This window comes from Cetorhinus maximus, chromosome 15 (assembly GCF_964194155.1).
Source record: "Cetorhinus maximus chromosome 15, sCetMax3.hap1.1, whole genome shotgun sequence".
NCBI lineage: Eukaryota > Metazoa > Chordata > Chondrichthyes > Lamniformes > Cetorhinidae > Cetorhinus > Cetorhinus maximus.
Window position 1 is genome coordinate 35,184,149 of NC_135893.1, and position 16,766 is coordinate 35,200,914.

General features: G+C 42.3%; 1 protein-coding gene across 8 annotated transcripts in view; it reads right to left on the reverse strand.

The window, feature by feature from the left end:
- Positions 1–16,766, reverse strand: part of nphp4 (nephronophthisis 4) — a 504,277-nt gene that overhangs the window by 314,406 nt on the left and 173,105 nt on the right. For all 8 annotated transcript variants that reach the window (XR_013578910.1, XM_078558224.1, XM_078558219.1 and 5 more), the window contains 2 exons: positions 11,469–11,624; positions 1,639–1,775 (listed from right to left, as the gene is read on the reverse strand). Coding sequence is in view for 7 of the 8 variants with exons in the window: in XM_078558224.1 (XP_078414350.1) it covers positions 1,639–1,775; positions 11,469–11,624 (293 nt within the window). In the remaining variant the exon portion in view is untranslated. The remainder of the gene's footprint in view (positions 1–1,638; positions 1,776–11,468; positions 11,625–16,766) is intronic.

Sequence of the window (16,766 nt, forward strand, 5' to 3'; positions counted from 1 at the left end):
AACAATTATATTATGATAAGTGCATTTCAACAACTCCTTAACCACTCTTTTTTTTTGTTTTCTTCTTCACTTCTGGCACTTAGCTTCTCAACAGTCCTTATGGTAATTATACATAAAACAGCAAATGCTGGAAATACCCAGCAGGTCTGGAGAGAGAAACAGAGTTAACGTTTCAGGTCAACAGCCCATCATCAGAACACAAATCCTTCACACCTGAAAGGAAGAAAAAACATTTCATGAAAAAGCACCGGATGAGATAAAGAATGAAATGAAACTGCATACCAAGACAGATTTGAGATAGCATGAGTCGGTACTGCTTAAGAGTCAGGTCAAGGGGGGCGTATGTGCCAGTGCATGGCATTGAGAGCGGATCTCAGGATGCAGTAAGAACAGCGCTTTTGAAGAATGCTGAATGTCTAAGAGATAATTGTAACTGTGGAGGGCTGGTGGAAGGGTGGTGGGGGTCCAAAACATGAAGGGTGGAATTTCAGTTGAAATCCAAGTGGAATAAGTCGAAGCCACAGTTAATTGATAAGGAAGAAGATGTGGCTGTGAAAGCAAGTTTTGGTAGGTACCTGATCAAACACGAAGAGGGAATCAAAAGCAATAAAGGTGAACAAGGTGGAAGAGAAAAACAGAGGGAGAGAAGAGAAGAGCTTCTTCAAGGTGAGCGCTTCTGGAAGAGGAGTGACAGTGAATTAAACAGAAATACAAAAGCAAAATATTGCAGATCCTGGAAATCTGAAATAAAGACAAAGTGTTGGGAATACTCAGCAGATCTGACAGCATCTGTTGAGACAGAAACAGAGTTAACGTTTCAGGTCAATGACCTTTCATCAGAACACAGACATAACAATAGAATAATTCATTGGCTGATCCAGAATAGAGGCCCAAAGGGAAGTTGGCTGCATCCTATTTTTAAAAGGCGGCCAAATCTTCATTCTTAAATCTGTGTTTCAAATGTAAGTGCCAATGTAACCCTAAGAAAAGTGACTCGAAGTAGTTACTAAGCCTTTGTAATACTATTTGTTGTTCCTGGAGTTCAGAAGTGCACACTCAAGGAGACAGCTGGTTCCTACTTAAAGGGAGAGATAGACAGAGCTGCTGTGTGATAAATGAGATGGGCACTGAAATGTGGCTAAATGATAAAAACTCAAAGTCGCCTCAAGTTATGGACTTGACTAATATAAAAACCTCACTGTGCAAGAGAATGAAGTTGAGGTTGAAGTTGAGAGAAGTTAATTGAAGCATCCTGAACAATTATCTGTCCATGTTAATTCAGATCCCATTTACAGATATGTTTAATAAGTCCTCCAACCCAATTATCAACATTACTTAACAAAAGATATTTTAAAGCACACATTGCAACAAAACTCTAACATACGAACAAACATACAGCTAATGCAGTTGCATCCAGGGAAGTGGGAGCTCGCTCCACGATTTTGGGCTGGTGCTTCAAACTAACAGAATAACATACAGGTTGAAAACTGAGAAGGTAACCTTTGCCCCACTCGCTGTAGCAAATTGTGTCTTTGGGAGCAGAAATAAAGAGGGAAAGTGAAGGATCAAAATGATAATAAGGTAGTACAAAGCAAACAATTTTCAGAAGCTCAAAGCTTAATCATGGCTCTCCCATACCTTAAGCAATCTGTCTGCATTAAGCAATTCCACCAGCTCTTCTTCGAACTTCTCCAGTGTTGGGTACAGCTGAAGGGACATCTTGTCCAAGTAGCATGTTATAGTCTTCATTAAATTAGGTTTCTTCAAAACATTGCCTTCAAACAAAATTCAAATTGTTTTGTTACAATCAAACTAAGGGCATGCCTCCCTTGCCCATTTAGCCATTAATCCTTCAGGGTTGCAGCGAGATTACAGCACTGAAGTACATAATGTGAAAGCCATTCAATGTAATCACTTAGTGGACTCATATTTTTATTTCTGTAATTTGAATGCTCTCAGTTAATGAAAGCGACCAATTTGTGCTGAATGCATTTTGTATCACCATTCCAGAAATGCTAACCTATACTTCTAATTTCTTATTTTGAATATATATATAGGTACCGGACCCCTTATCTGCCTTCCCAAAATCCAGTAGGACACGAAAACCAGCTATATTCAAAGCTGGCACCCTGGGAAGCAATTTGAATAAAACCCCTATAGTCTGTATTTTTCATACAATATTTTATGTATGATAAGTACATGGTAGGCCTAGGACCCAAGATCCGTAAAGCCTCCAAATCCATCCCAAACTTCCCGAATACGGGGTCTGGTACCTGTATAATATTATGTACCATCAATCTGTGCGACATCCATCCAGTAACTGATATCCTTCTCACCGAGTAAGAACATCGACAATATCTGAACAAACAATGATAGGGCAACCTAAAATGTTTGTATATTTTTTGTTAATTATCCGGCATTAAGAAAAATTAAATGACCCCACTAACTGACCTTCTAATGTCCAACAGTACTTTCTGATTTTTAAGTTGACTCATAAGATAATGAGAAATGTTTGGTCAACAGCTTCCTCTGTCTCTGATTCAGCCACTGTTCCCCATCCTATCCAACTGCATGCCTGCTATTAGCCTTCAGGTGAATCACAACAGCAGCAAATCTGAAGTTTTGGTGCCACTGACCTGGGCTTCATTAAGCCCTTAGGCCATTACTTCAAGCTCAGTCTGAAAGTTTTTAGCACCACTGTCCTACTTGACCCCAAGCTCAGCTTTTGAACCCAGGTTCCCTTCCTCCGTCTTCACAATATTGCCTACCTCCATCCATACCTGTCCTCACTGCTCCCAAGACCCTAGTCCACGCCTTCATCATCTCAGCTTCTTAAATGCCCTCTTTGCTGGACTCAGTGACTCCATTTTTTATATTCTACAAGTCCAGAATGCTGCAGCCCATGTTCTCTATTGCAACAAACCCTATACTCAAAGATCCACTTGCTGTATCCAAACGATTTGACAATAGGGCCCTTGTCATCATGCTCAAATCCCTCCATGGTCTCACCAGACCCTAATCTTCCAGCTACAGACAGCACCGCTGTCTAAAATGAGATAGGCATTCAAATGTGACTAAATGATAAAGACTCAAAGTTGTCTCAAGTTACGTGACATTTTTATTCCTTTAACCAATATAAACCTTACTGTGCAAGGAAATGAAGTCGAAGTTAAGAAAAGTTCATTGAAGCATCCTGAACAATTATCTGTCCACCTTAATTCGGATCCCATTTGCAGATATGTAAATATCCACAAACAAGCTATATGCCTCATATAAAATGTTACTCATTATCCACTGCCTCCACCGACCAATGACAACCATTTCTTTATCCACTGTTCCCTTTCTTCTGAGGCTCTTTTCCAAATTCTTTTCAGTATCACCCTCTTTGCTATCAAAAGCCACCTTCAAACCACAACTTTGAAACTATCTTTCTTTCCCCTCCCTGAACCTGTTCTTCCTACACCCCTTTTCTCGCCTGCCCAACTGCCTGATTTTATGTATAGTGTTTCGAAACATTCTCAAGGTTCAGAACAATTCTGGTCCATAATATTCAGCAGAAATGATGAACGGCAAAAATCTTACTCTATTTTGATGGATAGCACTCAGAGATTGACAGTTTGCAACAAGGATTAACATGAGTCAGCAAATACTGTCACTCACCATTAAGTGCTTTGAATGAAGCAGGGATAACAACTTGGCTGCTGCATTTGAACACACAACATTGCACCACATATATTGAGTCAGGGCTGCTTGGTTCTACCACTTGCTCTTCCTAGTTAATACAGTACTCCTAATGCTTAGCATAAACCACAACATTCAATTCCCAGTGCTGTAGAGCTCAGAACAAGAGGCTGAATTCAAAACCTGCTCTGTACCACATTTAATATTCATAAATGAAAAACAAAATAGGGTAGCATCTTCCCAATGGCTCATAGATTATTTCAGTACATCGAAGATTTCTCAAATTATATGTACTGAGATTGTCCAATATTTAATCTACGATCAATGTTTTTATCTGATCTCAGCTATGGTGATAGCAAGGGCACTACATTTGAGCTCAGCACTTCCAGCCTAAGGAGAGAGACCTTTGAAACCAAAACAAGCCAGGGATTCTACCCGATCACTATCCAGTGAGCCTGTAGAAAACTGTAGATGTATAAATGCTACGATGGCCTCCAGTCAAATAGCCCACCAATACTCTGGGCACTGGTGCATATGAAGTTTTGCCTTTTTAGGAGACAAAGGCAAAACATCAGAAGGACATTGAAGGGAAAAAGGTGAAATTTGTCTTGTTCCTGCTCCACGCCTATTTAAGTTTCTGCACTGACTAAAGGAAAGACAACTTGCTCTGATTCCTTTTCCAATGGGAGCCTAGGATGGAAGTGTATGGATTTCCCCTCCTCCTAACTTCCAGTGAGGCTCAACAGAGCAATTGGTTAGGCCATCTAACTGCTTTTTCAAAGCTTATAATCTTCCACCCTGATATTTTAAATATTATTCAATTTTCATCTTTACCTTTTTGATACTTTAGTCAACATAACTAAGAACTGAAGGCAAACATTCTTAACTAATGAAAAATAAGCATGCAGCTCTTAATTCAAACATTTTTATCCATGAAATCAACAGAAGTCACTCCCAGAGTGCCATGAGGATTTATAACATAGATACAATAATCTCTTGAAGTGATAGTTAAAACTAACATTACATCTGCCAGCAGTAAACATGCTGACAGTTTACCTACCTCTACATATGTTTAGTGCCATAATTATACATGTAACCACCACCCCACCCAACCAGTGTCTTTTTCTGACATTTTTTTCCGTGCCAAGTCAATGTGCAGTGAAAACTGTTGCAATTGCTGATGCATATACAAACACTTCATGTTGTAAAGCATCATGAGTTTATCCAAGTTCATTCTAAAAATGTTTCAGAAAAAAACTATTAAAACCAGCATGAGTAAGAAGAAAACAAAAGTAATACTAAATAAAATGTTATGGTAGAAGGCAATTTTTAAAATATAAACCCAGTAAGTATATCACACATTGTAGTACGCGCCATTATACAGTAACTCCTCTTGGAGAGTGCTCCTATGCAGACACACAGAGGACTCGACTGGCCTTGGTTATCATGTCAAAGAGCCTGACAACACTCGTTATCTACACACACTAATGCAGTGTTTGTGAAGTAAGGGAGGGCTGTAGGCACCAATGTAACTATATGCCAACAAATATTAGTGATTCACAAGGGACAAAAATGAAAATAGTTAATCATACAACCTTACGACATGTCTGATAAGCATTCCTTTGAAGTACCTTGTGACGTTTTACAACATTAGAGGCACTATATAATTGCGAGTTGTTGTTTGAGGAGTAAGATGTCCCTGGACACTGGACTGTACTGGGACTATGGCTGCCTCTAATTTACAAGTGGCTTGGACTCAGAAACCCTGCAAATTGGTGAAATTTGTAGATGACGCCAAACGAGAAGAGACAATGGAATCAGGAGAGGCAGCTCAGAAATGACAAAATTAGTTGGACAAAATATCTATGTGGTCAGAATAACAAGAGATGAAATTAATGCAAGCAAGTGTAAAGGACTGCACATAGGAAACAAAAATAAGGGACCCACATGCTCCATGAATGTTGCCGAAATATCTAAGGATGGAACTGCAAGATACCTAGAAGTCATAGTAGGCACAAGATTCAACCTGTCCAAGTAATGCAGAGCACACTCTGAATACCATGTCCAGTTCTGGTAGCAAAGGGAGACATTGAGGCATTGGTGACAATGTAGAAAAGAGTCATGATGTTGGTTCCTAGCAGCAGCGATATAATTACAAGGCCAGATAATCTTGGGCTTTTCAGCCTGGAAAGGAATCACCTGAGAGGGGATCTTGCAGAAACATGTAAACTAATTAAGGAAATGAAAAATGTAAATCAGGAATATTATTTTAAAATAAATTGGGAGAGCAGGGCAAAGGGGCACATGTTCAAAGTCAGCTTGCCGTCAGGGAGTTCTTCACACAAAAAGTGCTCATACATATATGTAATGGACTCCTCGCTAAAATAGTGCAAGCAAAAACCATTTAAGGACTATTGGTATTTGCAATAGGAGGGATTTTAGAGAAATGGGTAAATAGCCTTCCCTCATCCAAAGTGTTGGTCCAGAGTTTCAGTTCCCCAATGGTGAGGTAGGGGGAGGGAGGAGGGGTTTGGTACCCCAGAGGATCCCCAGAGGATGCTGGGGGACCCCCCATGCAAGGATTCCATGGAAATTGTCCAGGAAATCGGGAAATTTAAACTTCCGATGGGCAATTACCCTGCACCTGGAACCATCCAATACTCTGATTTAAAATGGAGACTTCAGATGGATCGAACTTTCTTAGCAGAATATTTGCCCAGCGAAAGTTAGAAGGGTTAAAATCACTTCTAACCCTTAGGTAACTATAGTACTGAACACCCACCCTACCCCTCCACACCCTCAATCCTCCCCAATACCCGACTGCACTCCCACTCCACCCGAATACCCTCCTGAACCCCTGACCAACCCCCCAACAACCCTCCCAACCCACCCCAAACTCCCCCAGCCCCCAAGTACCGTCAACTACCCCCCCACCCGCTGACACCCCCAACCACCCTCCTGACCTGCCCCTGGCTACTGCTGGAACATCCCCTGACCACCCTCCCGACTCCTCCCACCCCACAGACCCCACCCGTCCCTCCTGACTACACCCCCACCCAACCATACTATCCCCCACTCCCCTGTCTCCACAACTACACCCCACCCCCAAACCTCACCCGCTACGTCCCTGACCACCTGACACCGACTAATCCCCCCACCCCCACTCTCCTCCCAACTCCCACACCCAGTGCCATAAAAAGGGAGCATGGCCTCATTTCCCACAGCGATGCTGCCCTGCACTGGAAGGACTCTGGAGCTGCTGCACTGCTCATTTCTCACTAGGCCTGGGTCAGAGGATTAGGCGAGAAATGTGCAGCTCCCGACCTGGGTGAGTGAAAAGGAGCGGAACGGCAATCTGAGGTGTTTGCCACTCCACAGAGTTTCTGGGCCATTATATCCTGTGATCATGTTGCTTTATGTAATATAAATCTCATTAAAACACAACAGTGTCACTTGTATGTGACATTATTATAACAAAAGTGTCTGAAAGGTCTTTTCCTTAAAAAGAGTTATGTCACTGTATCATTAAGGTGTGCAACTATGAATCTGGTTGTCTCCAATGTTTCACTGACACATATGAGATGTAATTTGTATATTAAACTTGGGCTGATGTCACTGGTTTCCATAGTTTTCCATTTAAAAAAATAGCTTGTTCTACATTCTGACACTGAGAAAACTGATCTGGCCTTGGATGATAGTGAGATAAGGGCGATGAAGACAGTGCACAATGGCTTCCCTGGTGCACTTTAACTTTGCAAATGCAGGGTCAGTAATTAATAAAGTGTTACATAATTCATTTTTTGCTACATCTTCCAGGGTGATCACAGGACTCTGCTGATGGGAGTGCAGCAACAGAAGAATCTTCCTTCAGTCAGTCTGCCGACAGCAGCGTGTACTCAGAGCAGATGTTATACTCACAGGAAATGGGAGTGATAGCAAGCCAAGGAACCAGCTGCAGTGGCAACCAGAGTACACCCAAGCAGGGTACTTTGTAGAGTTCTCTCTTCTAGCTTACCCTTGAATAGTTCATCCCCATTTTATTACAACTTAAAGAAGAAATGCCTGTTGTATCCTGTCCTTGTTCCAACAAAGCAGTGTATTTCATCATTTGCTTGTTGTGGTGGGGCTTTATGCTGCAACAAGTTTTAAATGGAATATTTATATTCTGAATGTATTGTGGTTGTGTTAAGGTTGCAGGATGAAATTCCAGGACAAACACCAACACTGAGGCAACTACACATGTACAAGGTTGCATATGCCGTAGTAATTGCAACTATAAAGCAATGCACAAGCTTACATTCATTTTCGCAGCCATGAACTTTCCCTGATGTGTCCCTGTCATTCTAGACAAGTGGCCAGGAGCTCAGACGAGTGGCAATCTGCTGATGCTGAGTGCAAATGTTGCTTTGCCTTCCAAACAGGATTTTCCACTGCTAATTTCATCCAACCCACGATTAATAGCCCATTTGGGTTCAATTATGATATCCTCCAACATTTAGGCTCAGATGTGAAGAATGACCACTAAGGCCTGGTACTGGTTAATGCCCCAGTACCATGGAGTCATGTTTGCATACTTGTCACTCCCCAGTGGCAGTGAGGAGCAGGGGGAGAAAAGATAAATGGTTTGAAAATCTCAGACTGGGAAGCACAAAGGCTAAAGATCCTTGACCAAACTCTTGAATGTGATCTCTATGCCATCAGAGTTACTTATGGCATCTTGTGTGCACTGCAGCATTGCCCTCAAAGGCAGCACACATGTATAAAGGAGAGCAACTTTGCTTCAGCTTCTGATTTGAGAGCGAGATCATTGAAGGGTGGTATTTCTTACAAAGTTAGACCCTTTGTTGATGAGTTTACTCAGACATTGGGTATAATTGGTTGATATATATTGCACTTCATTCGGATAGAAGATTTATAGTTAAGGTTGATGAGCTCAGTTGAAGAAAAAAGCAGCAGCTTTTCCGTCTGATTTTGTAAAGTCAGTATATCACTATGTTCAATTCCTCATTTTTGCTTAGTTGGCTGACTTAAACCAGGACAGAGGTGAAGTGCTACAATTAGCATTGGCATTAGGCAGAGGGTAAAAATAAAACAATCTGGGACCTCATTCCTGATTGCTATTTAATGGCTCCTACTGGAAAACTTTGAAGAGAGCAAGTTTGGTTTCAGCTGTGATATCCTCCAACATCTAGGCTCAGACATGAAGAATGACTACTTAAGCCAGGTGCTGATAGGTGGTTAGTGCCCCAGCTCCATTAAGTCTTGTTTGCAAACTCATCACTCTCCAGTAGCAGTGAGGAGCAAGGAGACAAAAGAGGCAACAAAAAAAAATTAAAACTAAATGAAAATTAGAAAAATAAAGCTTTGCCAGTAGCAAACATCAAATTTATTCAACAACCTGGCATTAAATTGGCAAAAAAATGCTGGTGCACTTGTAACTGAACCCTATTTCCAGCGGTCAGCCATTGCATCTTCTTCACCTCACATCTTGCCTTATTGCCAATCCTCCACTCTTGTTGCTTTAATTCAACCTTCTTAAATAAAGTGCACAAAGGGTTTAGGAAAACATATTCCAAACACAAAGCAGCACCTAATATGCACTGCACAAGCAAATTCACAAACTAAGCTGGTTTAGTGAACTAGTTCTGCTTAAGCCTCCCACACAGACCCAAGTACTCAGCATGAACCTAAGGCACTGATTCTCAGTACAAATGAAGCAATAGATATTTTCAGGTCAAAAAACAAGGCCACTTAGCACAAAGTTTGTCTGACAGGTCTGAGTCCCTCATGACTGAGCAGTGACTGTGATAATTTTTCTATTTGATCACTTGCAGAGAACATAAGTAAGAATGGTCAAGGCCTAAGAATTGCTTTTTGACACTATAATTTGGAGATAAGCTTGAATAACCGTGATGAATGTGAATATTCTGTGCCTCTCAGTTCTCTGCACTCCAGGAGACAGCTTAGAATATTGAGAGTGAATCTGAGTTTATCACTGCAAACATCCCAGTCATTTTGTGGAACAAAATTCTTAGCATAGCCAGAAGCAGATAGGAATAAACTATGGCTAGTTCTAAGTTGTCCCCATTCTTCTTTTTCGCTATCCTCATCTTCCTTTTTGTTCTCTCTCTATCCTTCCCTCTCTGTACATTTTTGCTCCTATCCTTACTTCCTTGTCTCCTTCTCTCTCCCCTACCCCGTCCCTTCTGCTTTTCTATCTCTCTCTCCTTGATTTTCTTTCTCCTTTCCTTGTTCATTTCTTTACCTTCCCTTCTGTTTCTCTCTCTCCCATAAGCCTGGTCCTATCATTCTGCTTTATATGACTCGCATCTTTTCATTACAGAATGTCAGGTACGGTGAACAACAGAGCCAGGGGCAGAGGGCAGTGCTACTGAAAGAGCACATACAGCAGCATCAAGGCCACTGAACAAGGAGCAAGGACAGTGGGTTGGGCAGTAGAAGGAGCACTCACAGGGTGCAAGTGCCAAAAGAGGGGCTGCTGAGGCTTTGTGCCACAAAGCAGTAGGAGGACCACCAGCTTTCTGCAACATTTTATCTGCATGCTCAGCTCAGTTTCCCCAGAATCTACTGAGCTAGGCTACACCCCAACAGTGCAAGGAGGAGGGAGAAAAAAAGAAGCTTTCTCCTTTTTTCCAGCTCGGATCTTATATCTTTAGAACAACAAAATTATAGAAACTTGGATGACTGATTAGTTTGGACAACTACCATCTTGTCAATTAGTGATGGAGCAAAAGTTAGGGCCTGCAAGTTCAGCAAGCTCATGCATCCTATAATTCTTTGTATTTCTTAAGTTTTTATATTCTTCATATTTCAAAGGAATCTCACTTCTATTGAATCATTAAGAAAGAAAGAAAAAACTTGCATTTATGTAGCACCTTCACATCCTCAAAACACCCCAAAGCACTTCACAGTCAGTGGAGTGCTTCTGAGAAGCATGGCAACAAGTTTGCAGACAAGATCCCACAATCAGTAACACGATAAATGATCAGTTATCTGCTTTTGGTGGTGCTGGTTGCAGGAAGAATGTTGCCAGGAGAATGGGAAAATTCTTTACTCTTCTTCAAAAAATGCCATGGGATATTGCACCTGAATGCATATCTACCTGAATGCACAGACAGGCCTCAGTTTAAGGTTTCCTCTGGAAGACAGCACTTCTATGAATGAGTCATTCTCTCAATAATCCACTGAAATGTCAGCCTGGAATATGTGCTCATGTCCTAGAGTGAGGTTCGAAAACCAACCTATTGACAGAGATCAGTGCTACCAGGATGACAAGCTGAGAAAATTACAGCTCTTCAAAATTATTCAACACAATCTATCTGTCTAAATTGACTAGGAAAGAAACAAGATTGTTTGGTTTTATTGTAGAGAGATCAGGGTGAGAGAGCAGGCAAGGCAAGTGTGAAAGAACCTTGCCTACAGCAATTAAGTTGAGACATTCAATTTGAGGGGTGGGTTAGCTCAGTTGGATAGATGATTATGGCTAGTGCATGGTTCAGAATAACATAAACAGCAAGGGTTCAATTCCTGTTTGGGTGAGGTAGACTTGGGACCTGTCTCCTCACCCTGCCTGAGAGACCAGTGAAAAAACTGCTAAGTAAACGGTTCAGGATGAAGCATCAGTAGACAATGAGCCAAGGACAAGCCTTTGGGCAGAGTACACGTGAATGAATTTAATTGAAATAAAATCTAAAATAGTTGCATAACCTATTTCAGATTCCAGTCATTGTTTGCAGCCAATGAGTACAATGGTTTCTATTACTTACTTGTCTGCTTAAAAGGTGCAACCACCCCAGGAATTGTTTCTGTCCCCGAGACCAACATGTTTTCTGGGATGAGGTGACTAGCTTCCATCAGGGGAGGATGTGATGAAAGTGAATAAAAAATGGTGCTGCCTTCAATCAACGTCATAAACTTATTCTCTAAAACAGAAAAAGAGAAATATATTGGTAAGTTATTATCTGTTATCCAATAACATATTGGGCCAAATTTTCATTCAACTGCAGAGGCGGGTGGGCCCACAATTTCCCGCTACTGCCCGGTGTGTTGGCCTCCTGCCATGTTCCCACCTCTAGGCAATTTTCATGGAGGCAGGGTCAGTGGGTCAGTGGTAGGGTGGGGGGGCACGGGGGGAGGGTGCGTGAAGCTTCCCACCTGCATGTAGAGGTTAGCCCATTAGACCGATTAAAGGGTCTAGTAAGGCCACTCTTGCACATGCCAACTGGAATTTTCCATGTGGGCCCCTGCTAAGGCTAAAAACCTCAGGGGCGGGGTGGGGGGGCATGTTGGACTGGGGTGAGAGGGCCTCCACTCCATCCAGCGGTCTCCTCTACATTGGAGAGACCAAACGCAAACTGGGCGACCGTTTTGCAGAACACCTGCGGTCTGTCCGCAAGAAAGACCCAAACCTCCCTGTCGCTTGCCATTTTAACACTCCACCCTGTTCTCTTGCCCACATGTCTGTCCTTGGCTTGCTGCATTGTTCCAGTGAAGCCCAACGCAAACTGGAGGAACAGCACCTCATCTTCCGACTAGGCACTTTACAGCCTTCTGGGCTGAATATTGAATTCAACAACTTTAGATCTTAAACCCCACCTCCCCCCATCCCCACCCCGTTTCTTTTCCCCCCCCACCCGCCTTTTTTTTCAATAATTTATATAGATTCTTCTTTCCCCACCTATTTCCATTATTTTTAAATCTAAAACTAAAACCTTTAGTCTTTCCACCCCACCCCCACTAGAGCTGTACTTTGAATATCCTGTCTTGCATTCTTAATTAGCACTTTTCTCAGACAAAGACCACCACCTTCAACACCTCTTTGACCCTTTTGTCTCTGACATCTTTTGATTATCTGCTCACACCACACCCTCAATGTGTCTCTTCCCCCCCACCCACCTTAAACCAATTTATATTTCTCCCTTGTTGAAACTATGCTTCAGTTCTGCTGAAGGGCCATGAGGGCTCGAAACGTTGACTGATTTCTTCTCCGCCGATGCGGCCAGACTTGCTGAGTTTTTCCAGGTAATTCTGTTTTTATTTTGTTTTGGATTTCCAGCATCCGCAGTAGCTTTTAGCTTTTTGTTTTTATCTAGAAAATTCCCCACTCCCTGACAAAACCCCACAACTGCCATGCCATAGGGCCACAGCTGCAGCCGCTGGCAGTCCAATAGCAGGTTGCCCCTCCACAGTGACAGCCTGGCAGTTGTGGCCTCTTTGATTTTAGAAATCTGTAAAACCTCTTCAGAGGGCACCCCATCTGGTGGGATTGGCTTCTACTGGCCCTCCAGTCTTAGGAGATCACCCTCCATTAATTGGATGGGGCTCCCAAAGGCAGCCACTTTATTGGCCACCTCCTCAAAAATGGCCCTCTAGGTCCCAACACTGACCTCTATGTGTTTCCGACTCTCAATTTCTCCCAATGCCAGGATCAGGACCAAACAAACAAAGATCCAGCCCAATAATTGTTTCTTTGAAGTCCAGAATATACCTTTAACCATTTTTATGCAAGAGTCTTATCCCACATTTACACCACGGCACTGGTGAAATAGGATGCAATATTTACCCTTTGTTATGACAGGGCAAGATTAGTGTTGCTGTTACTCTTTTCAATTCACCTGTCATTTAGAGACATTGCGGGGGGCGAATTTGCCCAAGCCATTGGAGGTGGGTTTGGAGATTGGGGATGTGGGAGTGGCGGAGGGGTGCGGGATGAGTTCAAAAATCAGGAGAAAACACGTCGGGAGTAGATTCATAGTCTTGTCAGCAACCTGCATGGCAACAACGTATTTAAGGAGGCAATTGAGAGAAATTTTACACCTGCAATGGCTATTTGCCAACAGTGGATGAGTGACTCGCAACATCTAGAAAATGGCATCTTTAAGGAGGATAGTGCGCAGCGGGAAATCATTGAGGCCTGTAATTGACACACACTCAGTGCTATCAAAGGGGGAAAGCTGCAAGCACGAGGTCAGCCACAGGCAGAGGCTTGTAATGGCAGGAGCAGGTCACTTAGGGTGTTATTAATGACAGTGGTCTTGGTAAGGAAATTGCTGGCAGTTCCTGCAGAAGACTTTCACAACTCAACACGGCTTACAGGCCTTCCCCGGACCCTTTCCATTTTCTTCAGAAGCAGCTCCTCCAAGCTCCCACTGCTCAAATCTCACTGCAGCCACTGTGAAGGCTGCCGGTTGCCTTTGAAATCCCCCACACTCAAAAGCGATCCCAACACATCACCCCGCCCACTATCCCAAATTGGACTTTGATCCCCAAGGGGGATTCCTAATTGGACCCCTTCAGAAAGTTTAACCGCAAGGCCCGCTGCTCACGTGTCTGGGGTCCCAATCCTAAAGTCACCCCGCCATTCATACAAAAACTAAGATGGTGAGATTCTACCCATTATGCTCAAGTTTCAACCTGGACACTAAATACTGGGTATTTGACTGTAAGGTGCATCACAACTGAGATCCAGTAACTCAGCATAGCTTGGGATCAAACTCTGTTTCTCTCTCCACAGATGCTGTCGACCTAAGTGTTTCCAGCATTTTCTGTTTTTATTTATGCTCAAATCATTCCCACAAGAACAGTGACCAGCGGACGGTATTGCAATATCCACAAAACAGTTTCAAGTGGAATGACAACTGTTTGCAGCATAGTTTAAATGTTTTCTTTTATATAATTAGTCACGGGAGATACACCAGATTCTAGCTCAATGACAAGCCCTTTAATCTTGTAGTATCCGTTTTGAAGTTTCAAGTTTTATTCACAAAAATAATTAGCACTTGCTTATGTTGATAGATCAGTCATGAGAGTGTGTGTGTATGCACACAGAGAGGAGGCAATCTTAATAAGGGGAAGGTAATGGAAATCAGTACAAATATTTTAAAAGGTTATCTAACAGGATTTGAACTGCTGAAGCTCTATAAAGAGTGTAGAAATAATATTGAAGAGGCCTCGGCAGTGGAAGACATGCTGTGCTGTTGCCAGCATCAAAAAGGAAACACGAGATAAAAAGGCACTTGGCTAAAATTCTCACACTGAGTAAATTAATTAATATGCTAATGATGTAAATTAAGAAGAGTCTGTCAGTTCCACAATTATTTCATACATTGTGGAAAACTGTGGAAATATATTTAAGTGTGAAGCTGGCACTTGAGTAACTTGGTTCTTTCACATTTCAGGTATGCAGTACATTGCAAACATAAAACACCAACTGTTCTACTAAATATAAATGGCCAGACCTGCAGGGATTCAGCAGCATCAAAGGAAAACTGTGGGTGTATGGATCTGCTATTATATGTCTTTTCGATACAGTAAACCAAGGCCCGCTCTGCCCTCTCAGGTAGGTGTAAAAGATCCAATGGCACTTTTGTGAAGAACAGCAGGGGAATTCTCCATGGCATCCTAGTCAATTTACATCCCTTAACCAACATCATCTCCAAAACGATTCTCCGGTTATTATCACATTGTTGTTTAGGGACCTTGCTGGGTGCGCATTGGCTGCCACATTTCCTACACGTAGGACAGCTGCTTTGTGAGCCCTTTGTTATATCTTCAACTGTTCAATAGAGTGAGAGATAGTGCCCTTAGACTAGAAACTAGCTCTTAAGAGGTGTCTTTTATTATTAGTGGAGAAGGGAAGGAGCTGTTGGAAATACACATAATGGCTTTCAGAAAAATACATATTTGATCATCATTTGAGGCAATCACTAGAACCTTAGATAAGGGAAACCTGGTAGGCATTGGCCGGGATTTTCCGGTTCCATTGTGGGTGGACCCGCCAACGGGAGATTCGGCGGCCCAGACAAAAGTCCATTAACTTTCAGCAGGACCGGATGATCCCAACAGTAAGTGGGGCTGGAAAATCCCGCTCATTGTCTGCCTAAGCTTGCAGAAAAGCCTTTGGTAAGGTCCCTTATACTAGGTTACATCATATGATATGAAATTGATTCCAACCCTGTAGCCAAGATCTCATAGTTAATGGATGTGGTTTAATGGGTGCCTGGAGGCACATTACCAGTGGCATTCCACAGGGATCTTGCCTAGGCCCACTGTCTTTCTTAATGACCTGGACAGTGATATTGGGAATATGGTCAGTAAGTCGACAGATGACACCAAAATCTGTGCAAGGGTTAAGATAGTAGTGGAGTGCAATCAAACGTTAAAAAAAAAGTTTGCTAGAAAAATAAACCAACCAATTGTAAATAAAGTTTAACTTAAATAAATATAGTGCCATACAAATAGATAGGACCAACACAGAATACATGTATCTTTTGCAAGGAACATTACTAAAAGAGGTTGAGGGAAAAAATGATCTGGTGTTATTGTGCACAGATCCCTGAAGGTCCCTGACCAACGTAGAGAAACTGTAACATTATATAATAATTTGCCATTGCCAGTATCCTTCCATCTATGAAAGATACTGGACACATAGCAAACAAATCCATTTCAGATGGAGTGTCTTCATATGGTGCACCTTTGCAGATGGCTGAAGGGACCAATCCTTGTGAGGCAAATTCTGCCACATGTATTTACAATGCAGAAACAGACTATTCAGCCCAAAAGATCCATGCTAGCGTTTATGCTCCATACAAGCTTCCTCCCCCACACTTCATCTAAGCCTATCGGCAGATCCTTCTATTCCATTCTTCCGCATGTGCTTACTTAGCTTCCTCTTGAGTGCATTAATACTATTGGCTCAATTACTACTGGTGTTAGCAAGTTCCACATTCTAATCACTTTCTGGGTGACGAGGTTTCTCTGGAATTCCCTACTTGTGACTATCTTTTACTTTAGTCCCCTAGTCCACAAGTGGAAGCATTTTTTCTACATGTAGGCTGTCAAACCCATTCATAATCTTGAAGACCTCACTCAGGTCATCCATATGTCTTCCATTCTCTAGAGAAAAGAGCCTCAGCCTGTTGAATATTTTCTGATAGAGGGAGGTGGTGGAGTAGTGCTAATGTCGCTGGATCAGTAATCCATAGTAATCCAGAGGCTCAGGCTAATGCTGGTGGAATTAAAATTTAATTAATGAAGAAATTGGAATCGAAAGCTAGTCTCAGTAA